The 25,971-nt window shown below is 39.9% G+C and overlaps 1 protein-coding gene across 1 annotated transcript; it reads right to left on the minus strand.

Annotated features, from left to right (window-relative positions):
- Positions 1–1,371: 1,371 nt before the first annotated feature.
- Positions 1,372–24,226, minus strand: RIPK2 (receptor interacting serine/threonine kinase 2). The gene is made up of 11 exons (XM_075141527.1): positions 23,926–24,226; positions 20,296–20,449; positions 18,967–19,122; positions 15,286–15,443; positions 12,046–12,095; positions 11,533–11,694; positions 8,268–8,353; positions 7,865–7,954; positions 7,146–7,251; positions 3,491–3,670; positions 1,372–1,974 (listed from the first exon to the last, which is right to left on the minus strand). The coding sequence occupies exons 1-11, from the start codon at positions 24,111–24,113 to the stop codon at positions 1,649–1,651; spliced, it is 1,656 nt and encodes a 551-aa protein (XP_074997628.1). The 5' UTR covers positions 24,114–24,226; the 3' UTR covers positions 1,372–1,648.
- Positions 24,227–25,971: the final 1,745 nt, after the last annotated feature.

Raw genomic sequence — 25,971 nt, forward strand, 5'->3', positions numbered from 1 at the left:
TTCATTGCACCATTGCCCTGGTCTCAGCTATCTAGTTTGAATTTTACAGCCTTCACAAAGAAGCAGGATAAAATTCAAATTCCCAATTTATGCCAAAAACTTACTTTAAAAAAAAATCAAAAAAAGCCCCTTTTCTATCCGATAAATTATACATCGTATTCTTGTGATTCAGTTCACAAAATAAGGTAAGACAGATATTGAAAAAATTAAGCTGTTGGCAACTAGTAATGCCCACACTGAAGCTTGAGTCATTGAAATGGAGCAGATCTCACATCTCCATTGGTTTCCAAACAGCCATCACTTAGGATTTCTCATTTATCTGTTCCTTTTTATATAGCAGTTTAGGTAGATTTCAGCTTTCTTGTACCAGAAATTTGGATTTTCCCAAATTTTAGATAGCGTTAGCAGAATTTGTAATTATTTATTGCCTGTGAAAATCATTTGCCTGTGCTGTTTTCTGACAAATTTAAACCAGTAATTTCTTTACTGGGTTTGAAGCCACCTAGGTAAAATCACTAAGTCTTTCTGAAATGAGCTAAAAAATACCACGTACCTTTTACTCTCAGATGGCCCATTTGTGCCTCAACCTGTTAGCACCATCCTTCAGACAAAAAAGGATGGCGGAGATGTTGTTCAGAGAAGATTAAAGCATGTCATGGCAGGAGAAACCAATGCACATCACTTCCAACCTGGCAGGGCAGTGCATGCTTGATCTTTGTACAGACCCAAACTCATCATGTAAATACTAAAAATGAAATTGAATTAGAAGCTTGATCCAGCAACATGACATGAGAAGTATTTATGGCAGATGACAAAGGTAAGGGAAGCATTAACTAAGGAAATGTAAAAGAAGCATTAACTGCGGGTTCCCTTCTATAAGCTGTACGTGGATCTCATCATACTACAATTTCAAGAGGAATTTAAGTAGGTGTAACCAAATGGGTGTAAAAGGCTATAGCTGCACTCTTTCTAATGCATCAGTTCTTAGCAGAACAAAGATGATCAGCACAATGTCCTCCTTTCCCCTGGGCTCCTTTTTGGACTGACATTCTTCTTATGCAGTGGTCTGAAGCACTTGCCCTGGCAACAAAATGGGAAAAACAAAACAAAACATAATAAAAATCCTGTAAAAACTCAATGTAAACTTCCTCCCACCTACTGCTCTTCTCAGGTATCTCAGGAGGAATAACCAGTATGGCTGAAAGAAGAAAATTTGTTATAAACACAGCATACAAGCCCCGAAATAGAGCACCTAGATTTTTTCATCCTCTATGGGAAACACCAGATGGAGGGAGAAAACCAATACGCCAAGTTGAGATGGGTTGTCTCAGTCCTGTGAGGTGAAAAGAAAGGATATGTATAAACAGAAAATATGTAAAACAGGGAACATTTAATGTTTTTTCTTGTCATGTATAAACAAAATACTTGTATGAATTGAGTCAGTAAGTGTCAAGTGTTTGGCTTTATGACTGCACTCCAACTGATTAATTTGTAACTCACCAAACGCAGTCTAGATGAACTCAGTGTCATTTCTGAGACTCTACAAAGGCACAGCAAAGACAAAGCAGTACATATATAAAACTACTATATAGAAACAAGAATCATGTTGTAAGAAATATTCACATGGCTTCATACAGAAAGAATAAATTTAAAGATGCAGTTTTAGAGAATTAGATACAATGTCTGGATAAGGTTGAAGTCCTAGCTGTTTGTTATCTTTCAACTTTTGTATTATAATTCTGGCAAATTCCTCTCCTTGGCTATCTGAGGTATCAAGAAGTTGTCGGACTTTTGATGTCCTTGTAGGTTTGGTGCTTATAAGTTCATAGTCTTCTTTCATGAGCAAAAATCTTGATAGAAGAGCATCCAGTGACTGATTCAAACATGCTTCAGTCATCTGATCAATAATTTCTTCTCTTTTACTTTGGATCCATTGATGAGCTACATTCTGTTGTATGGTTTCCAAGACAAAATCTGAGATTGAAGAGGATTAAAAAAAAAAAATTAGTATTGTAACTGTCTGACCATAAATAGTGCTCTAGAACAAAGAACAAGCTGAGAAAGACCTGTTTAAAACTTGGTTTTGGTCAGAAATACACTAGACTACTAAACACACTTTTTAACATTTCATTTTTAACATTTCATTCCCAAGTAACTAGCGATAGGACGAGAGGAAATGGCCTCAAGTTGCGCCAAGGGAGGTTTAGGTTGGACATTAGGAGAAATTTCTTTACTGAAAGAGTGGTCAGGCCTTGGAACAGGCTGCCCAGGGAAGTGGTGGAGTCACCATCCCTGGAAGTATTTAAAAGACGTGTAGATGAGGCCCTTAGGGACATGGTTTAGTGGGCATGGTGGTGTTGGGTTGATGGTTGGACTTGATGATCTTAGAGGTCTTTTCCAACCTTAATGATTCTATGATTCTATGATTATTTTATTCCACATTTAAAAGGCACTGATTTGTCAGATTTAGTGGTTAGAGTATTTATTTTATCTGAATCACGGAATAATTTAGGTTGGAAGGAACCGTCAAGGAGGTCATCTGGTATAATGGCCTGCTCAGAGCTGGGGCCAGCTTCAGGGATAACTCAGGCTGCTCAGGGCCTTATCCAGCTGAATTTTGAGCATCTCCAAGTGATGGGATTCTCTGTGGGCAACTTGTTCCAATGTTCAACCTGACCTGGTATAAAAAGAGGGAGGTGGTAACTTCACTTTTCAGTGGGATTTCTATTGAAATTTACTGAAAACATCCCTGTAGTTTCCTGCGTATTCTCCTCAAGCTGAGGATTCGCACAGTGAAAAGGTCCCAATTCTCATATTTCCAGAAGAGGGATGAAACGGCAGATATCTATAAAGTTGCATGTTATTGTGTGGCCCATAAAAAAAAAAAATCTCTGAAAAATTCATCATGCATTAAAGTTTCTTTTTGTTATCATTTTGTTGGAAGCACACTTTTATGTGTTATTTGATGTTTAGGAATATCATACGGTGGGCTCTCAGCTAACACAGCAGATCATTAAAGGTGAGAAGTTGACACAGCTGCTGCTTCCCTTTGCCCCGCCATTACTAGGAGGAAGACTGATAAGCCTAAAAAGTGAGAAGTGACAGGCAACAAGACGAGTTAAGCTCGAGCTAACTTTTATTCCTGTTCTGCTGGATTGCAGCACTGCTACAGCAGTAGGAGAAAGGAGAAATAATATGAGCAAAGGGTATGGGATAAAGATGACCCAAGGCAGCAGGAATTAAGTTTGCTTAAAAGGAGAGAAAAAAAGCTAGGAGCTACAGGTACATGTACTAGGTCACATTTTACATTGTTTTACTTACTTTGTAATATAAGGCTACAAGGACAGAATGACTTGCATTCTTAATTTGTAGAATGTTTTGTTTTCATTTTACAAGTGAACAACAGTTCCAATTTCCATTTCATACACACATATATTTGATATTAGGACACTTATTGTGGGTCTTGGAATTAAATCAGTGTTTGCTGTACCTGAAGGAATTGGTGATGACCGCAGCATACATGATGCAGAATTTGAGGCATCTGAAATACTCTTGTCAGGTGAGGGAAAATAGCTGTATGGATGCACAAGGAGTTTGGCGCTCTGAGTTACAGAAATATTTTCATCCGTGCTCTGACTGCTGTGAGAATGTAGATCCCCAGAACTTCCATCTTAAAAAATAAAAGTGGGGAAAAAAAGAAGTGAGCTGTATTATTTCTATGTTCAAATAAAATACAGCCATCAGAGACTATTTAGAGCAATTTCATAAAACAAGTCATAAACAACCTAAATTCACTTCAAATGCAACACATTATTCCTTACACTCAGGTTCTGAGTAATTTTATGTCCCTTATCTTTTACCAGGGCTTGACCATGGGTTTGGGGGTCTTGTTTTATTTTAAAAGAACATTGAGAGAATAAATCCAGTAGATGTGAACTTTAGAAAAGCTTGGTTTGACACAAAATTTTTGTAGGGGCTGGAAGAACAAAATAACTCCTTCAAGTGTTTGGAGAGATAGCTAGGAGTCAGCATGAAAGCCGACTAATTTATTTTGATAAAGTTTGGCAGTGTAACAATGGTGGAAAGATTGAAAGAAAGATTCAGGTGGAGGGAAAGAACATGAAGACCAACGGTGACATTCGGTGGGAAGCCAATGGAAGCTTTTGGTAGTCCATCAAAACAGCATATGACTTCAAGAAAGCTTCATGTAAACATTTGCAAAGAAAGAGAAAAAAAGAGTTTTTATCAGGTGGAAACCTTAATAGTTTCTATTTTTAGGATTTTTTATGGCAGAAAAAGATGATTGATATGAAACCAGCAGTAGGAATGACTCAAAGAAGAGATGACAAATAGCTGATGAGAAACCAATTACAGGGCATATGCCTAATTCTGTGTACAGTTTTCATTACAGACTTGATAAAGAGCTTCAGAGATGTTAACTAAGAACCAGAGATGCAGATGTAAGAATTCAGATGAACATCTAAAGACACAGTAAGAACAGGTAGCCCCCTGGACAGCTCAGGATTTAGAGACACCCATTCAATGAGGGTATTTGAAAGTGTATTCCTAGATCGGAGTGGTGACCTGTGGAAGAATATGGCTATAAGTACAAGGAGCAGGAATAGGAAAATGTGAAAGAAATGACACTCTCATTGTTTAAAAAATGGTGGACTAGAACTCATAGTAACTAGCATTTCATTTCATTAAAGAGAGACAAAGTAAGCTGGACAGAGCTACGTAGTGTGAAGCAGCAGATGTTATCTACTGCACGAATAAGAAAGAATTAGGAGACAACCAGTGTGAGTAAAAGATCATTTTAGAAAAGGATTTTAAACAGCTCTGCTGGGATATATTGTTATAGATCCCTAGGCACACGCAGATCTTTAATAACATTAAAGACAAAACTACTGGGATTGTACTAGTATGAGAGAATGACCTTGACCAGTGACCATAGCATAAAAAATAGAAACATGCTAATGAAATTTGCAGATGTTATTCAGAAAGAACGGTTGACCCAAGTTACTCAGAAAGAACCTAGTTGACCTAGAAGACTGGAGTAACAGAAGTGGAAATTCAGTAGCAAAGATATGAGATCTAAACTTTCTGCTTCAAGCTGGGGCTAATGATTTGGAATTGAGACGAGGGAAAAAAAAAACCCTAGGTAGACTATTCTGTAATGACGGATCTTGTGAGAAAAGGAAAAATAAAATTCTAAGGTATATTAAGTAAAGATTTTTTTTCAGACAGAAAACATTTGTCACACCTCTTTCATAATACTAAGTACAGATGTCTGTTAGCCTTAGTTCAATGACTTAAGTTAATATATGCACAAGGAGGACTAGTAGCATAGCAGGAGAATGAAGAACTTATTTTACAAATGGACTTCAAAAGAACGTATCCTGTTTGTCTAGCAAAACAAAGTGTATTAAAGGATTACTTTCTATATCAGAAATAAAATGGGAAAAGAGCCATTTAAGTTTAAAGCAATGCCCAAGAATAAGTGTGTGTATAAGCTGGTTAGGGAAAAAAAATTAAAGACGCTGAAAGTTAGAATATAATTTCTAACTCTGAAGGAGAAAGTTTCTGAAAAAGCTTTCTAATTGTATTGGTGGAAAAAACAACTCAACTAAAATCTATAGTCATTAACTTCTGCCTTGGTGCCATGCCAAAGTCATCTCTTGCCAACAGCTACCTGGGAGCAGATTTTCACCTGAAACAATTGCATCTAATTTTGGCAAACTAAGAAGAATGTCAGTCTTGCTTTCCATTATAAAACTACCTGATACAGATAGTGGCAAAGTAATAACAAACACTTCCGCTGTAGCATGGTTTTGTAGACACTATTTTCACAGGCTTTACAGTATCTATACATACATGCAACGAAGTCTAAGCAGTGACTCTGTAAAGCACCACCAACTGATCAGTCAGATTAATAGTACCACCACAATCTCATCAATGACCTCCACAGGCAGATATGACAATTTTTAAGAGGAACCAGAAGCAAGAAGGGCTAACATTGATCATTATCTTATCTGATTACACTTACAGTCCATGCTCATATTCAATCTAATATTCCATTTTCTAAAACTCATCACAACATTCCTATTAAGCTTGGAAACCACAAGTTATTCTTAATCTTTAAGATTTTTACGCTATGTGTGTAGATAAATGCTTGGGTTGAGGTACAGCCAAACTACACTACATTCGCTTTTTGCCATTTTCCCCAGTAACTCAAATTCCTTAAGCCTCCCGTAATTTATTTTCCCTGGAATTCCTGCTTTATTTATATCTTTCTAGTACATTGAGAACAAGCCCAGAATTGTGCATGTGTTCTAACAGGAGCTGGAAAAGAAACTGCCTGTGCCCTCCTACCTCTACCAGAATATCTCCAGTTTTGCAGCACCTCAGCACACTTTTTAATGCCCTACCTTATAGCAGTGAAGTCAATCGTCTTGTTTGCTTTCACACCACCTGTCCCTGCAAAGTCAAAGGATGCTCCATTCTTTGGAAATGTATGTTTGCATTCTTTCAAGAGAAGAAACTCAAGTGCAGTTTTAGTTTCACTATGTATTGCTATTCCACTCCCATCGCATTTTTCTGGCTTCTGATGTCAGCAAAATCTCAATATTGAGTTTTGTCTGGGAATTTTGCCAACTTTTATTCAGAAAAGGTGACAGCTACAAAAGGTCTGTGCAGATACTTTCGCAAGGCAATCTATTTATTAAAGCCATTTTATTTATTGAATTAAAAACGATCAAGAGGTTGGGCTGCACTAGAAACTTTCAGTTTACTTAGCTTTAGGAGTGCCTCAAAATGTTTAGCCTTTTTATCTTTAGAAGTAGTTCACAAATGATTAACTAAACTGCCAAGACTCTGAAAGGACAAGTGAATGCTATCTCTGCACTCATGACCCTGAATAGGAAAACTGAAGCTCTGAGCTACCGGGATCTCTCAAGTGACAGGAATAGAAAACCAGAGCTAAAATACTCTAGTTTTTTACCCAGAGCACTAAGTTTACAAAACATATCTCTTTTCTGACATAAAGGAAATCCAACTATCTACTATGCAAATGCAATGTTACAGTGGGAGTGATGGCAAAGCAGTGATGGCAACTGAAATTTATATGAAGTCATTATTGTATCTACCTGATGAGAGGATATTACACCTGGGAACAGACTTGAGTCTTGATATATCTGGAGAGATGCTCCGAAGCGGAAGTGCATCACATTGTATGGAGGCAGAACATGTTTCCTGAAATGATTCCAGTTGTATAATGAAAATGCACATTAAATAAATACAAAGTTGCAATGATTTACAGAGTACTTTCCCATCACTGTCTTTCCCCTACTATCTAAATGCTCAACAGACAGCACAATTAAAATACAGCAAAACAGAAGAAATCTATGTAATCCTAATATTTGTGTTTTTCCAAAGCTGACAGCAATTTTGAATAGAAGTTTATTAGTAAGAATCAAAAGAAGCAGCATTAAGAATCAAAATGTAAAAGCAAATCTATATGACCCTATATAAGCAAGCTCCGTAGAGGTGTAAGGGAGCAGAAGACAGTCTCTTACAAGTTGCAGACATCGTGTGCTGCATTCCTCCTTGAGGGACTGGCTTTCCCACACTTAGCGGATATACCAAACATGCCCTTCTTATTTCTGCTTACCCACCCCTTACTATCTTCACCTATATGGCTATGCATTTGTTACACCACAGCTCAACTAATGCATTTTATGCCTTTCCTGACTGCATAGGAAAGTAAACTGCAGAACAGTTACCCCTTACTAAGTTAACCCCCCTTTAAAGCTCTCGGGATCTTTAATGATGCTGACATACCAAATGCAATATGTAAAATATTTACCTCTTGGGGATTCAGAGGTATATTTAGAGATATCTGCTCCACATTTGCTTTCTTTTCACTCTTGTAAATACATCGTGATTCATATAGTGACTGGAAGAGACATATTTACCTGTATTAGATTTCTGCTGTAAGACAGGATGACAGGTCTGTACAAACACATGCTTCAGCCAGATACAATATTAGATAAATGACAAAGGAGATTACATTTCTTTTAGCAAGCAAAAGTTATAGAATCATAGAATAGTTTGGATTGGAAAGGATCTTTAAAGGTCATCTAGTCCAACCCCCCTGTCATGAGCAGGGACATCTTCAACTGGATCAGGTTGCTCAGAGCCCCGTCCAAACTGACCTTGAAGTTACCAACTTATTTGACCAACTCATGACTGTAACAAAAGCCACTTACCTTTGATCTCTTTAACAGAATTACTGCTTCCAGCATAGCTATTTCATCAAGAGTTCGCAGGACTGGCTCAAGGTCTATTAAGCATTCTAAACAAAGAAAGAATACTTTGCTGAAGGATTTAAGATGGAAATTAAGTTTTCATTTTGCTAAAGCTACTTTCTTACATTTACAAAAATAATTTCTCTATTGATACATACCAAACTGCTTACACTGCTAAACAGAAGTTTGTTGCTTTCACCTGTTACAAATGCAACAGTTTCACATACCAAAACAAACCCTGTCCTGATCTGGCCACCTCAGCACTCTGAGGTATTAAAAGAGATGCAGAACTGTGCCCAACCGCAAGTCTTGCATTCCTGGAATGGATAGATCAGTGGGTTTGCTATATTTCAAGATAGACCCAACAAGACTGGTTTGCTAAATGGGACCAAACAGCACAAGACCTCAGAGTAGGTCGCTGTCTTCCCACTCCAGCAGAGGTGTTAAAGATTTATATGACAAAAAATAAACAAACAACCCCTCACCACAGCAAAATCCAGAATAGATGCTGTGTGGCAGGGCCAGAGAGGATGGTGATAGTCAAGGCACTGACCTATCATGATAGTGTCCTCATGCTCACCAAAGGCGGCAAGTCAGAGGAGCTAAAATCATCTGCTCACATAGGGAGACACACGACAATCCAATAAGCAAGTGATAACCTGTGCTATGATCCCTTGCTTTCCAATGCTGAAAGGTTTACAAAACTAAGTATTTCAAATTTTGAGATGACTGTATTATAAAAATGTCTCTTTGAAACTGTGCTCAAGTACAACAAAACCTCAGGAAAGGATGATAGCATATCATAATTCTACTGCATTTCTATGGACTCACCCATTCGGCAAAACCCTTTTACCGTACTAGCAATCTGTCACACTGCATCCTTATTAACATATTTTTATTTTTTACTATAATTTTACCACAGTTGTCCCATATTGACTTTTTTCCACTAGCATCTTCAAGACACACATTCAATACTGGCATTGTTATTTTCTTGCGTCAACTAAAAGAGAGTTTTACAGGTTTGGCACTCCATTTTCCACACTGAAATACTAGCTTTGTTAATTTTTGTTGATTATAATGAAACTGTAGGTACACACTCCAAGTACATGCAGAAACATGGTGATAAGTAGTCTTTATCCCTTCTTTATAAGGAGAACAGACAGGTTAACCGAGCTTTTCTATTTAAAGTTTATTTAACAAAAAGGGGCTTCGGGTGTTTTGTTTTTTTCCCACCCTGTGCCATGGTAATTGCAAAATTTCCCAATCAGTGAGCTTTACTTCCCTAGTTTTGCAACAGTTTTGCAACTTCCTCTTTCTTTTTATGACAGTAAAGGAGGGGAAAAAGCAATGCATGTTTTCTTCAAAGACCATCTTACTACAGAGACGGCACTAATAACAGAACCCAAGTTAGCTCACACTTTAATACATACCTCAGGTAATTATCCCTTCAGTGTGACCATAGACTTTGATTGCTATTTTGTTTTGGTTAACTGACACAGGAAAACAAGAATACATAAGGAAATATCATGATGTGTCTACTCTTTTTGATGTAAAAAAATATTATAAATAGATATAATTCCTTGCTTGGAAAAAAAAAATCCACAGTTTACAATCATACAAACCAGACTCATGCCAAAATAACCTTACATTTCAAAACGTTCTTAATGCAAAAATAAGAATGTCTCAATGAAGGTCATGTAATTCATTTTGGACTGTAAACTGAACGTGAAGACACTGTATGTGTTTGGATGTGTCCCCATTTTGTCCTCTGCAAAATGATGGAAAAAAATGAAGTTATGAACATTTCTTTTAAGCTATCTGAACAGCAACTTTCTAACTTTCCAGCTCAAAGGAAGTATGCCTATAAAGGTTTTCAAAATAATAAACAAACTTCTGTTCACCAAAGCTAAAAATGAAACATTAAGATTGCGGACCCCTCTACTCATAACATTAAAAAAACAAACAAACAAAACAAACCCTAAAAACAAAACCCACCAAAACCAACGAAAAAAACCTAGTATTTCAGGTTTCAGTCATTGCACCCCCAACCTAAGTGAGAAACTTAAAATATAGAATTGTTTAAGCCAGAGTTTTTTGTACTGTTCTACATTTGAATACTTTCAGTAACTCTCTTATTCTACATTTTTGCCTCTTCAAGGTGATTCAGCTTTCCCTACAGAATTAGGATGATGTTTTCTACAGGTGTAGGGAGGAAGTTTTTAAAGCACACGCAAATTAAACAAGCACAGAGAGGCAGCTGCAGGAATGACTGTTAGCTTCACCACACTGACATATGTGACCACAGCAACACTCGCAAGAGCAAATTTCACAGTTGAAAACAGGTAATCACTTTCTGCCAATTTTGATGGAATTATCTTTACACAATGGCCAAACAAGAGCCAAAAGTCAGCACAAAATTAAGCATGTTAAGGAGAAATTGTTACGGAGGATGAATTTGGACTCAACATACACCAAGTATGTTGGTTAAGTGTGACAAACACAGGTTTGCAAAAATCAAAACAAAACTTTTCCAGTTCACACTATGCCACTCTGATCTACAAGCTCATACTTCAGTCTTATCCTCTAAATTTTGTAATCCACTGTAAAAAATGGCTGAAAGTATCTATATTTGGTCTCGTGGACAAAAAGCTGAACAAAGGAAAGATGTAAAAAGAAAGCTAAGTGCGTGGGTTCAAACCAGTTCCTGCTCAATCTGGGAGGTGGAACAGTCAAAGATAAAATCTCAGTGAAAAAGATTTATACTAGATGCAAACACAAGGTGAAGTCACTATAGCTTATCTGATGTGCAATGATTTGTTGGTGTGTTTGCCAGCTTGCTCATAAATCCCACAGTACTCATTATATACTTCACTTCCCCCCCCTTCTTAAAAAAAAAGTTCCTTTCAACAATAAAAAAAAAACCCAAGTGCAAGTATTTAAACAAAACATGCTGCTTTTTTACAGGTAAATTAGAGATGGCAAATGCAAGAGACTCCAACTAACAACTTGGTTTTATTGCACACACGTAGTTCCATTCATAAAAGTTTGTTTACAGACATGGTGGAAGCAGACAAGCACCTTATCATACGCAACAAGACTGAGCACATGTATCTCTTGATGTCTGTACCATTTCCCTTTTGCGACTATAACCCTGCTCTATAAGTACCATGTTCAACAGAAATCTGGCAATTTAAAAATCTTTTCTCATTATGCAAGGTAAACTCACTTAAGAACGATGGTCTTTCATCTGGGTTTTGTGCCCATCCACTTCCTATCAATTCTATGATGAGCACTCGATGAGGAATGTCCATTGATAAACTTTCTTCACTTAAGTCTAGTCGCTGTCCTTGTGACACACTATACATTATCTGCAAGGGGTTTATAACTTCTGTCAAAATAGACATCGTACATTCATTAGAAATATATGCAATATAAATAGCTTGCTATAGGAAGAATAATTTAGTTTGCAGACACAGTAATTATAATTCACCAAAATAAGGTTATGTTTCTTTTTTTACAAAAAAATGTATTTTTAATTTATCGAACAACACTGTAATTTAAAAAAAAACAATACAGAAAAAGAGTCTAATTTGAAAAGTAACTCAAAGTGTTCTTCAACAAGCTTACAAGTTGAATCATTAAAAAGTAACCCCTAAAATGAAGTCCCCAGGTACCCAGGTCTCAGGTTTAGCGTTTATGTAAGGCTGGAAAAATAAATTAAAGGAAGACATGGCCTTACCTTCAAATGGCTGTTTCCTAGACATCACTTCCCACATAATAATTGCATAACTGTTTAAAGTATAAAAAGTATAGAAGTCGTTATTTTAGATTAGCAACACAATGTGCTCAGCTTTACATTTTATTAAAAACATTTGGCTAAAATGATCCTGCATGCACACATGGAACTGACTATAGCTAACTACAACGATGAATATATGAATATATGAAAACTAGCAGGAATTTTAACAAGTGATTTCAACTAGAACTAGTTAATAATATTAAGTACAGAAAAAGTACACGGCATATAAACTCCTGTTCCAAATCTGTATTAGCTCTGCTCTACTAATACGTTGTGAATTACATACATGTAGTTTAAATCTCAGTACGCAAATTAAAGCGAGCCCCAAAGTCCCTAACTGCTCTGTCCTAACTGCAATACTATGGCATCTCCCCAGTCCACATTGACACTTTCTGACATTCCCATGGGAAGCAGGGTACTAGCAGGGAGGATGGCGTTCACCCACACCTCTATCCCAACACAAAGTCAGAGTCAGGTAAAATACGGACTGGCAAGTACACTCCAGCTTCTTCCCCAGACATATATACTTTCAACATATGCAATCTTCTCTATAGGGAGAGATGTCACTTTTACATACAAGATTCACTTTACAAAAGAGACTCTCAGGAAGACCATCCTGAACTATAGCCAGCATACTGAATGCACATCTGCTTACTCAAACGGGTGACATTTTTTTCAATTCACATCAACATGAATGGGAAGTGGCTAAGTGAATACAAATCTGCTCCATCTTTAGTAGACTAGTCACTCTCTTCAATCATCAGGATATATTAAAAAAAAGGTAACTTTAAACAAGTTTGTAATTTAAATTGGATTAGATTATTTCATCTAAACAAAGTATTGACTTCATTTATAAAAAAAACCAATGCAGTTAAAGCAAATAAAAGAAAATAAAATAAAGTAAAACCCCCAAATCTGGTTTCCCTATTTAAGAATAGGAATTTGGTGTGAGGAATAAATCTAGTAGTTCTACAGCTAAAATGAGAGAGCAAAAATATTTCACTGTTTAAGAACCTAATTTCCAAGGTCAAACATAACCTTGTAAACTTATCTCTGCTCCTTTATTTTTTCAGTAAATAAATTTAAAAATGAATTGAAAAGTTTTTAAAATGCTACTTCAAAAAAATTGAAATTCAATTTCCACTGAAGCAATAAAAATGAAACTATGCAAAGAATTATTTTTTTGCTAAAGAAGAATTACACTTATCAGAATAAATGTTTGCTCAACTACTCAAATAACTGTACACAAAGACAGTATTTTCCTACATCACTAAGAAATACCAAATTTTGCATACAGGTGACATTTAACTGCCTCTAAGCATTATATCATCTAACAGCTACCAGTTACAAAGAATCAAAAAAATTAAGTAAGAACGAAATAACTGATGCTTAAAATCAATCATATAAATTGAGCTTTCCTAACTACTTATTCCGTTCACATTTTAACATTCATCAAGATAAAATTTATTTAAGTAACTTTTAATAAAAGCAGTCCTTCCCGTTAGAAAGCCTGCTTTTGATGAATTCCTGAGAAATTCATGCAGGCTGATTTTTTTGGCATGGCAAATTGTTTCTTTTGTAAAAGTTAATACTGCTTCTTGACTGTTGTTTAAAGGATTTGTTTCTTTAAGAAAGATCCTTTCTCACAAATTAGCTTCAATATCTCAAGAACATTCAGCTATATCTGCTGTGGTCAATTAATCAGACATCCAGCCTTTCATTCAGTTTGGAATCTCTCTACAATTAAAGATTATTTTCTCAGTTCTACAACACTGCAGCGTACCACTTCCTGCTGATTCCCCCTTACACTATTCATGTTTTCCTTTCTTATTTCTGCTTCATAGCATGTCCTTCTGATCCTGAGCACAGATCTCCCTGTGTGACCTTTCTGGTGGTCGTTTCCCTCACTGTCTCTCTACCTTCATGTCTTCCTACCTTGAACTGCCATCCCTCTTTACAATGTTGTCTCAGTTTCTTTTCTCTCTTCCCGAATAATCTCTTTCCTTCCTAATTTCCAGTTTTCTAAGATGTACTGATCTTTTCTCCCTTATTTTCTCCCATTTGGTTGTTAGTCCTCTGCACATATTTTTTTTTTCTTTCTAACATTTGTCTTCCTCATCTCCACTCGTTCATTAAGCCACCGGTTACACTTTCAAATCCTCTAAAATCAGAAACCAGAGGGGATAACCTCACACTGCTACTTCTTTCCCCATAATATACCGTTATTCCTGTTCAATGATTTCCGAGTCCAGATTTTCCCATCAAAGGGAGAGGAAAGCAGGTATGTTACCATCTCTGTTCTTTGGACAGGAATGTCAAGGAACTTCATGTGCCCCTTAAGGGTAAGAGATAATTGAGAGAAATAGTGGTCTCCCTGGAAGTCAGTAAGACCCCCTGAGACTGATTCATCTCTCACCAAAATACAACCCTGTCAAAGATAGCTGAAGGTAAAGGTGGTAGAGTGCAGCAGAGAGATGGACTTTGTCACAGTGATATGCCTCTTCATGCCTCCTCAATCTCCATTTACACGTGAAAATTCCCTCCACAATCGTTCAAGTAATCTTTGAGCTCTCCAAGCCTTTTCAGCTAATTATAACTCTAATATCCTAAGAGCAATTGCCGTTTTGTTATATGGGTCGCCACCACTCTATTACTTCCTATTATACTACTTCTACTACTCAGAACTGACGCAAATCTACCTGAACGTTCATAAAGTAAGTTATTCCTTAAGGAGATCTCTCTAAATACTTCTTCCAATCCCATTACCCTGTTTTTTCCTAACCCCTTTCCAAAAATATGTTTTCTTCTTTCCCCTGAGTACATTCTGCAAATTATGTTAATCTGATGTGCACAAATTACAAGGGTATGTGCACTGAGATAATGGTGTGAATAGGTTTTCCCCTCTCTGTGTGTACACTCATTTATAGAAATCAGTCTCCTCTGTCTGTTTCTGTAGTTCTAGCTTAATTTCTGGAGCATTACACTTGTCACAGTGTTTCCTAAAGAAACACGTGATCAAATCCAGCTACCACTCAATTCTGTTTTCCCCGATTCATTTTGCTTATACACTTACGACACTTCTGAAAGTAATAAAATTGCTGAAAATATGTTAACATCTAAGTTCAGTAAATCAAATTTGAATTCAGATTGCAAAGCCCACTTGAAAACAACATCAGTTACCTGTAGATATCGTGTTTTACACTTGCACGGGTTTTCTGACTGGGATTGTAATCTTCAGGAGGCATGTAGATAATTGTCCCTCCTTCTGGCAAAGAGGTTTCACTTCGTGATTGCGACATGGATATTACACGCCATTTTGACATGCCAAAATCTGCAATCTGGAAAGGACAAATCAGTTGTTCTGAGAAGAAAAACTGGATTTATCTGCTGACTGTAGTTAGAAACTCCTGAAATATGCCTAAAAGAACGGGTCACTAAAAGTCCTTAATCTGACACACAAAAAGTATGTGGTTGTCCTCACAACAGGAAACACCAGCTCCAGAAAGCATTCCCAGGTCATAGAATCATAGAATTGTTTAGATTGGAAAAGACCTTTAAGATCATCAAGTCCAACCATTAACCTAGCGCTGCCAAGCCCATCACTAAACCATGTCCCTAAGCACCACATCTACACGTCTTTTACATACCTCCAGGGATGGTGACTCAACCACCTCCCTGGGCAGCCTATTCCAATGCTTCACAACCCTTTCTGAGAAGAAACTTTTCCTAATATCCAATCTAAACCTCCCTTGGTGCAACTTAAGGACATTTCCTCTTATCCTATTGCTTGTTACTTGGGAGAAGAGACCGACTCCCATCTCACTATAACCTCCTTCCAGGTAGTTGTAGAGAGCGATGAGGTCTCCTTTTCTCCAGGCTAAACAACCCCAGTTCCCTCCGCCACTCCTCATAAGACTTGTGCTCCAGGCCCTTCACCAGCTTCGTTGCCCTTCTCTGGACACGCTCCAGCACCTCCATGTCCTTCTTGTAGTGAGGGGCCCAAAACTGAACACAGGATTCGAGGTGCGGCCTCACCAGTGCCGAGTACAGGGGCACAATCACCTCCTTATTCCTGCTGGCCACACTATTTCTGATACAGGCCAGGATGCCGTTGGCCTTCTTGGCCCCCTGAGCACACTGCCGGCTCATGTTCAGCCGGCTGTCAACCAGCACCCCCAGGTCCTTTTCCTCTGGGCAGCTTTCCAGCCACTCCTCCCCAAGCCTGTAGCGTTGCCTGGGGTTGCTGTGGCCGAAGTGCAGGACCCGGCACTTGGCCTTGTTGAACCTCATACAGTTGGCCTCGGCCCATCGATCCAGCCTGTCCAGGTCTCTCTGCAGAGCCTTCCTACCCTCGAGCAGATCAACACTCCTGCCCAACTTGGTGTCGTCTGCAAACTTACTGAGGGAGCACTCGATCCCCTCATCCAGATCATTGATAAAGATACTGAACAGAACTGGCCCCAACACTGAGCCCTGGGGTACACCACTTGCGACCAGCCACCAACTGGATTTAACTCTATTCACTACAACTCTCTCGGCTCGGCTGAGTTTTGCCCAGCAAAGAATTCACCCGTCCAAGCCATGAGCAGCCAGTTTCTCCAGGAGAATGCTGTGGGAAACAGTGTCAAAGGGTTTACTAAAGTCTAGGTAGACTACATCCACAGCCTTTCCCTCATTCACTAAGCGGGTCACCTTGTCATAGAAGGAGATCAGGTTAGTCAAGCAGGACCTGCCATGAGTCATGCTATCCCTATAGCACTGCCCTATCCTGTTGTTCTTTTAAGGAAGGACTCATGTACTGCATGGCTGGACAATCTGCTACGGCAGTCTGTCCTGTATGAAGAAAATCACTTTCTTTTGTTAAAAAAAGCAAACAAAAAAACATTGAGTACTTCTAGCTCCTTGGTTCTGAAAAAAGCACAAATTTAGTATAAATCATAATAGCTCTACGTAACTTAGCTTGCAGATATCCCGAGACAGTTGGTCTCACGGAAAAACTTTAGGGCATTCCACCTCACCCCCAAAACTATGAAACATTAATCTTGAATTAACAAATTCGATATTCTGAAATTCTGTGCTGCAAAAAGTTGCTGAATATTTTGTTTACTGTGGACTCTGGGGCCTTGTCCCTTCCTACAGAGGTTACAGTACATCTACATAAAGAATTAATTGACTTCAGTTTACATTCCCAGAGATCCACGAGGCAGGGAGCGAGATGTCAGACTAGGTTACGGGTAGGGAGACAAACAGCTAGCAGAATAAGCTTGCTGGCTGAGCTGCAGAGTCTCTGGCATACACGGGAGAAAGACAAGCAGCCAGCTATGAGCTCTGCACTTGCCTAGCATTTGCATGACAGCAAAAACATTTTCAACAAAAATGCCTGTACGAACACTGTGGCAACTCAGATAACAGAAATAAGCTTTCTGGAGAGCATACAGTCAAAATCCACAGTGAAAAACAATCTTTTTTTCTCTACAACTCACTCTCATCAAGTCTTCCTCACTGTAACGGGTTGCGTTATCTTGCTCTTTCAGTAGATCCAGGATAGCCAGAAGCACCCTATGAATGGTGTTACTTTTATACATACGCAATACTTCTATTTGACATGCATGATAACCTTCCTTGCACTTCCTACCAGCTGTCCTAATTTAGAGAATCTTGCTTCACCCCAAAAAACCACTGAAAAACCCTAAAGGACAGTCTTCCAGAGACTCCTCACAGGAGGCAGGGCAGCTATGCAAGAGTTAACCTCTTCCCTTCAATTGCTCCAGCAAAGCAACCGTTTAGATGTCATCAGACAGAGCACCAGACCACACCAATGCTGTTAGGGATTAAAAAAAGAGTGCATAAAAAATTACTTGGGCCAGTTCCCCAATCAGGTTTATCAGGAAGCTTGAGAGGTGGCAATACCAGCACAACTGAGTGGGAGGAGGTACGACCTGCTGAGGGTGTGAGCGGAGACAAAGCTGCGTAAGGCACCTTGCTGCCAAGAAAAATGTCTTTGCAATGGAGAAAGAAGAAATCAGCACTGGATCTTTGATCTTTGCTCAAAGGACTCAAAAAAAGGTCAATTTCATGGTAACAACTGAAGCATTCGCCATTCAAGTATAAATTAAGTGCAAAATATCTTATTTCTCATTTACTTGAATAGTACATTTTATCAATTTTAAAAACAGAGGATCTTTTACCAAAAAAACCCAACTCTAGCAATTATGGAAGCACCTAACCAGTTTGTCTGAAGTACTTTTAGTCTCTTTTTCACATCATGGCAGTGGTATTTTAAAAGGCAGAATTAAAGTTTTAAACTAATATTACTTCTCTATGTATGCTCTAAGGAGCTCCACAACAGCCATCTTCCAACACGTTCAGATTTCGCAGTTACGTTTTACATGTTCTCATACTACACTAACAGAACATATATGTACATATTGCATGATAAATATCAAATGGGGTATTAACATTTGAATTTTATTTACTGTCCTCCACAACTAACTTGTCTGAGCATCCCAGACCGGAATACTTTCTATTTTCTTCTCAGAAAGGGCCAGACATAGCTACCCTTGGAAGGTTGCCATACAAGAGTGTCACTGCTGTTGAGTATCAGCTACTGCTATAGCAAAACCAGCCCAAATTCTGGCTTTCTGGTCTTTTCAGATGGATCAAATCCACACTTGAGCAAAGCCGAGTTTTCAAAAGAAGTTGATAAGTTCCGTCTGCAAGGATAGAAGAAAACATCTGGCATACAGTACAACAATTACATCCCCTCTGTACAGCCTCATCCTCACTCTTCCTCCTCCACAATAATTAAAACACTTTCGCTCATTCTGGATGCTGAGGAACATAAGAATTAAGTAACTCTACCTTGACATGAAACTCATCATCCAGCAAAATATTCTGAGTTTTCAAGTCATGGTGCAGCAATGGAGGATTCATGTTGTGCAAATAGTTTACTCCCAAAGCAATTTCATAAAGAATGCGGAATCTCAGGCACCAGGGAATCTCAGGATATACATCTTTCTGCCAAGATAAAACCACAAAACCAGAATATAATCCTCTGTTCTGATCTAACAGCACTACACAAAGACTTTCATAATAAGAAGATGATGACTTGGACAGCAGTAATCTTTTAAAACATACATTACATGAACTCCTTAAAAAATTGTAACTGAGCATTAAGACTGGTTAGCTGTTAAAACAAATGTATAAATGTTAATCATGCAGTGTTATGTTTCCGTTCCCTAGCATTCACGTAACAGTTCATGACTAGTATACATGATGTAGGACATTTACTATATTACTAATTCATATGGAAATATGATTTACAGATGAACTCCCGTATGAAGCTTGCAACCCACAGATTATAAGTACTACACAAAGGAAGGCAAGAATCATATCTTCAACTGACATTGAAGGAAAAATAAGCTGTGGTGAAACTAAGCACAAAATACTACCTTAGTAAATATTAATTTCTGCCAAGAAAAAGGCAGTAAAATTCAACTGAAATCTTAAAAGTTACATTGACACTAATGCCTTTGTGAAAAACACACAGCTGAGCTCTCTAAGGCATGAGATATGTACTGATTAAAGGCACAGACAAGACTGTAGTGCTGTTGTGACACAGCTGCAGTAGATTTACAATAGCAACACTGGATGCTTAGACCAAGCTAATGGAAGCAGCTGAGAGTTCAGCACAGGAGAACTTAGTCCTGAGTGTAAGATCTGGTAGAAATATCCATATCTGTTTAGATTACCAATATTTGACTTCTATAAACTGAAGTAAAAATCTTCAATTTTTTTTTTTTTAAGATTCAGATTCAGGAAAAAAAAACCTCTTCTTTGTGTGATATTTACATTGGCAATAATTCTGACACCCAGGCTGAAGTAAGCATAAGTATTAGAGAATAACAGAGATTTTTAAAGTGATTGTATATAACAATTCAACATGAAGCCAGTTAGAGGTCATGACATTAAAGGAAAAAGTGTAATAAAACTAAAGTCTGCTGAGTTTGGTTGTCTTTTTGGGATACAGAAAGTCTATCTGAGCACCAAAAACTACTAGTGATAATGACTGTCCTTTAATTTGAAATATTATTAATAATAAACTTTACTATACTACTTCCCTTAAGTATGGAAATCACAATCTATTTGAAACAACCAGGGATTGTATTTAAAGACTCTAAGTACACTTACCCCATGTAAAAGCTGGTTTAATGACCCATTTGTCATGTATTCTGTTACTATCCCCAGAAATTCAGGCTCGTTGCAAATTCCCAAAATTGGCAGAATGTAACTAAACCTGGCTTTGTGTAATATCTCTGCTTCTTTTAGAAGGTGGTTTCTATCACTTAAAGAAAAGAAAACAAACACACAAAAAACGTTACCATAACAATACTAGGAAACTCGAAGCAAATGTTGGGTTCACTATAGTCTCTTAAAAAATTACGTACCCATATGCAGTACCACCACCTTTCACCATTTGTTTCCTACTACGTGTTTTGATAACAAGATACTATAAGACAAATGAGAATCTGCAAATGCAAATACGAGATAGCTTCCCCAGTTTTGTTGTACCACACAAATCTATTTCCATCACACATTTCATCCATGTTTCCAGTAAATAAGGGTACAGTCAGAACTCCAACTTCCACCGTCCTGTGTAACCATAATAGTAATAACCAACTACACTTGTCCTATTTTACCGCCCATCTTCAAACCCGGAGTTTTCAGGGCCCACTTCAAACCCCGAGGCTCAATATTAATCTCCTACAGCGTGGAGATTTTAATACTTGCAATTCTCCAACCATTTAAACTTAGTGGATGCTAACGTGCACTAAAATAATATGGGTTAAAGGAATGCACCTTCAGTTTCTGAAGGAAAAGGAATGACCAACTATGTTTTGTTTTCACATAAATTGTTCCTTCAAATTGGGCCCCTGCTTTGAATCACGCTATGGAAAAAACATTCCCTGGTTGCACGGGAAGCAGGAAGGGACTAGCCTCATGATGTCTGGACACCTGAATTTGGCGGTGTGAAGGCTCTCTGTTACATCAAACCTCCTCATCAACGTGAATTTGATGCATCTTTGCAGCATGTGGATTCGACAAGCTCAAGTTTTATTTAAGAATGAGTATGCTTCTATCCCTAAAAATGATAAACTTTTAGGTATGCCTTATATCTCAAATGTTCTTGGTTTGTTGGCAGTGAGGATACTTGAACCATGAAGGGTAATTCTAAGAAAAAAAGATCTAGATTTTATAGCAGCAGAGACTGGTACAGGAACAAGTATGTGACTAGGATATCCAAATACAGGACTTTTACAGCACATCTAAGACTGATCTTTTAGATGTGAGCCAGTCTGATTCAGAAGCAATACAGCTGTGCTGGGGCACGGCTGTGTACAAGCCAGGGCTATGCCCATCATGATTTGCTCAGCACAGCCCTGTGTTAATGTGGCTACGCAGCTCCTGGGCGAGAGCCGGCTTGCGTCCATCAAGCTCAGGGCGCACACTGCAGAGCTCACGCCAGTCTGGACCCACCGATGCAGATCTAGTCCTCACAAAGAAAAGGCCGTCAGAGAATACGGGGAAAAGAGGAAGCCTACAGAACTAAAGCCTGCTGCTTTTACCACAAGAAAACTTGAAATTTAGATGGATGTGAAATTAAGGGCAATTGTTGGTCCTTATCTATGTGATGGAAAAAGACTTCTATTATAGGAAACTCTAGGAAATGATCAAAGTAAAAAGGCAGCCTTCAAGAAAAGCATGGGACAAAAGACACAACTCCCTCCCTTCCTCCCTCTCTCCAGGAAAGACTAGGTCTGAGAAAGCCAGGGGTTTTCCCAGACTGTGAGGCACATCTGCATGGGATTCAGCTGTAGCCAGGAAACGACTTGCAACATATCGAGGTCTATTCCTGTGTCTGTAAGTCACTTCACCTTTGTCTGCTCCATACCAGAAGGGTTTGAGTAATGCCTAAATTAGTACAAGCCCACAATAGCTTCCAAACTGGCTTTGCTGTTTGGCTGGTCACACACCAAGTTCTGGGATACACAGCACAGGCTTCGGGTTTGGGGAATTAACTGCACTGTGAACTCTTCCCTTTTCTTGACAGCATTTACAGAATGGCATTTTATGTTGCCTACTATATAACTGACAAATCACTTGCTGCAGAGACTCGGGTATAAGAGATTTCTTACAGCTTTCGGTTGTCTGATAGCGTTTCCAAGCTTTGCATGATATATGGTAGGTGGTTGAATTCTTTGGATTACCGCAGTTGCCCTTTTCATCATAATTTCACGGGTTAGACGTCACACTAATCTAAAGGCTAAAAATAATATTTGTTGTTTTCTCCCAACTGAGCTCAGAGGATAAACATTGTATTTCTGACTAGCAGGGATTTAAGCAGACATCTAAATTAAAGAAAAAAACCCCAACAATAAACTTATCAAAGAACACAATATTCCTGCTTAAAAACATAACTGAGATTCCATTTCATTCTGGCAAGATTTCAGAGATAAAGCTTGTGTATACACACCTGGGGAATAAGATATCTTAAAAATGAGATACCTTAAAACAACTTATCTTATATTCTAGCATATTGGGTCACAAGCCTTGTTATTTGAGTGAAGCTATTCTGCCTAAATGCCTAATACTAGATCAAAGAAACCTGAGGCAGTAAAGATTAAAGACACCTAGGTAAGACACAAGAGGCAGGTTTACAGTCAGGCAGGCTTCAGACAGCCTAAGAAGAGGCAAATTTGCACTGATATGATAAAAAACTGGCAATATAGAGAGTGAATGAGGCAGAGATGGATGAAAAATTATTAAATGCTGCACCTTTACATGGAGTGACAGCTCCTGCAATAAACATGCTGTCACTTGGGCCCCAGGAAAATGGGAAACATAACTGCTACAAGTTGAAGAGCTAATCGAAAATATCAGTTGTACGTGGGGGCCTACAAGCCTATTATTTTAAATTGGTTTCTCAGTACTGTGAGATCTGGGGGGAAAAAAATAAAAATCTATCGTGCATTGTCTCAGAGAAGCTTCTTCTAAGAGCCAGAAGCACTCTCTAGTGGATACAGTAATATATTCCTTATATTCTGTGTCTCTCTGTAAAAAACAAATCTATAGTAATCACTGTGTTTTAATATCCCACTGATACTTCAGCAAAACAGCTGGCAAACAACAAACCCAGAAAGAAGCTGAACTGTGCAAATCCCACCTTGAGGAGTGCACTGCAGAAGAAAAAGCCTTCAAAAGAGGCAGCCTGCTTAGTGTCTCACATGCTGAGACTGAAACCACCCACTTTCAACGACCGAAAGAGAGGAAGCTCCGGGGCTGGTACGTGCTTTCTCATGGCTCAAGCTGAATCAGTCTTCGCGGTATCTCCTTTGCCCCTGGATTTAAAGCAGCGCTGCCCAACAAAACACCCACTCTGATCCACCAACCTGAGAAACCCACGCCGGCACCTTCGCCGTGGCAGCTCGGCCCCACGCCAGGCAGAGCCCGGGCTCCACCACCCGTGGCCGCTTTACCCACCGACAGTACGCACTCAAGGTGTCCCGGGCAAAGCAGGAGCGTGGGACCCCCCCCTTCCTGGTTTACGGGAAAGGCGGGTTCAGTTTGGTCCTTTCCCACGGGGGGCGGCCCGGGGCGGGGGGGTGGGGGGTGATGGGGGCGGCGCGGCTGCCAGGTGAGGGGAGTCCCCCCTCACCCGGCAGGTGAGGCGCCCCCATCACCCCCCCCCCCCCCCCCGCCCCGGGCCGCCCCACCTCCGCGATGCCCCATCCCGGCGGTCCCCCTCCTCACCCCCGTTACCTCTCTAGCAGCGGTCCCTGCAGGCATTTGAGGGCCACCGGGACCCTCCAGTCAGCGTGGCGGGCGGCGGACACGGTACCGTAAGCGCCACGGCTGATAAAACGCAAATCTGGGAGTTTGTTGGAGGGGATGGAGGGGAGAGAGTAGCTGATGGCCCCCGCCCGGTCTCCACCGTCCCCGCCGCTCATCCTCGCACTCCGGGGACGGGTCCGCGCTGCCAGGGGCGGCCGCGCCCCGTCTACGCCGCCGGGCGCAGCGCAGCCCAGCGCGGCGCTCCTGTTGCCCTTCTTCCCCGCCTCTTCCCCCCCGCTTCCCGGGCCCGCCTCCTCTCCGGTCCGGCGGCAGCCCCCTCCTCCTTCAGCCCCACGGAGGAGCGACTTCCCTTCCGCGCGGAAAAACGGCCTCCCCCCGGCTTCCCGGGTCGGGGAAGGCGGAGCCGCCGCGATGAGTCTTGCGGGGAGGAGGACGCCGGGAGCGAGCCAGGGAGCGTGGTGTCTGTCCCAGCGGTCCCCGGGAAAGCTGTGCCGGGGCAGCAGCCTCCTCCTTCGGGGGAGCCGGGGCGTGGTGCCGGCAGGCAGCCCCCGGGCCGGGGATCGAGCGTCCCCCCACCCCGTCCGGGGGGCGAGGGGCGTCCCCCGGGCCGGAGGTGAGGGAGAGGAGGGGAAGCATCCCCCTTCGTCCGGGAGGCGGGTGGGGGATGTGCTATTTCTGTTCCCGAAAGATGATGCGGGATGGCGGGGCTGAGCCCGGCCAGGAGCGCCGACCGCCGACCTCCGGGGCTGTGGTTTGTGCTTTTCCGGGCGTACGTCCATTGCTCAGGTGCAGTGAGAGGAGGCTTAGCTCTTGCACTCGCTTGTCTCCTCCGTATCTGTTCTAGGAAGATTTTTCAGGATAGCGGCATTTCAAAAAGGTAATTTGGAAATTCCCAGAAAGTGCAAGTTCATCCTTGCCCCCTCTCAGAGCGAGCTGCCTGGTCGGCTGATGTGTTTGTGATGGCTTTACAGGAGGGTTACGCAGGAATGATTTGCAAGGCCTGTTTACCAAGTTCTCACAGACTAACAAAATGCTTTAATTTAAAGTTAGAAGTCTGTAGCTTTCCAGAAGGAGTGACAGTTCTGCAGGACGAAATGGAGGTAAATAGAGAAAATCCCTCACCTTTCCATGTATATGGCTCTTGGGCTAAACACCTGTGGCTTTTCATCTCTCCTCTTTTCTCCCAGTAATGGCTAGGGACCAGAGAATGAGGGATAGGAGCTAAGTTTTCAGACTATGATATTGTGCGATATTTTACAGCATGCATTTTAAAGCATGGCAGTTATTTTTCAGTTCTGTCTAGGTTCCAGTACTTTAGATAGCTTTGCTTTGTTTTTCCAATTTTCTTACATCTTGGACAATTTATATCCTCCAAAAGCTGCAGCATTACTAACGTACTGAGCAGCCATACGAAGCAAGTGCTGACTTACTCTGTTTTCGGTTTTCATTTAGCCTGTGTCCTTCAGACACACTAGGTGGTTTCCCAGAAGTGTAATTTTGATGCAATGTTTGCAATATGCAGGTTTTGGGTATCTGTTTATGCACATCCCTTTCTGTATTTACCATGTCGGTAGTACTATTTGTCATACTATTTCAACTTTGATATATAAGAAAGATTCTGTTTTTTAAAGAAAATAATATACAATGGACATACACAGTGAGCAATGTACTACAAAATCACTCCGTAAATACATACTGATGGTATTTCCCATTAAGAGATTACGAATGCCCCTATACTAAAAATTTTAAGATACTGTACAAAAAGTTATTTGCGCATCTTGTTGCCATGTGTTGTGTTGATTTAACGTATATTTATAATTTTAAGTATACTAACTTAAAAAACAAGAAAATTACTGTGATTATAAAAAGTGACAGATCGGTAACAGTGCCAAGAGTATTATGATAGTCTTTTATTTAAGTAATTGTTTTGTTACAAAATGTGGAGAGGTTTTGTGGCTTAGAACCTTATATATTGTCTAAAGAGCCTGTCCATTTCCGTTGATGTTAGTGGGT

The sequence above is a fragment of the Calonectris borealis genome, chromosome 2 (assembly GCF_964195595.1).
Source record: "Calonectris borealis chromosome 2, bCalBor7.hap1.2, whole genome shotgun sequence".
Taxonomy (NCBI): domain Eukaryota; kingdom Metazoa; phylum Chordata; class Aves; order Procellariiformes; family Procellariidae; genus Calonectris; species Calonectris borealis.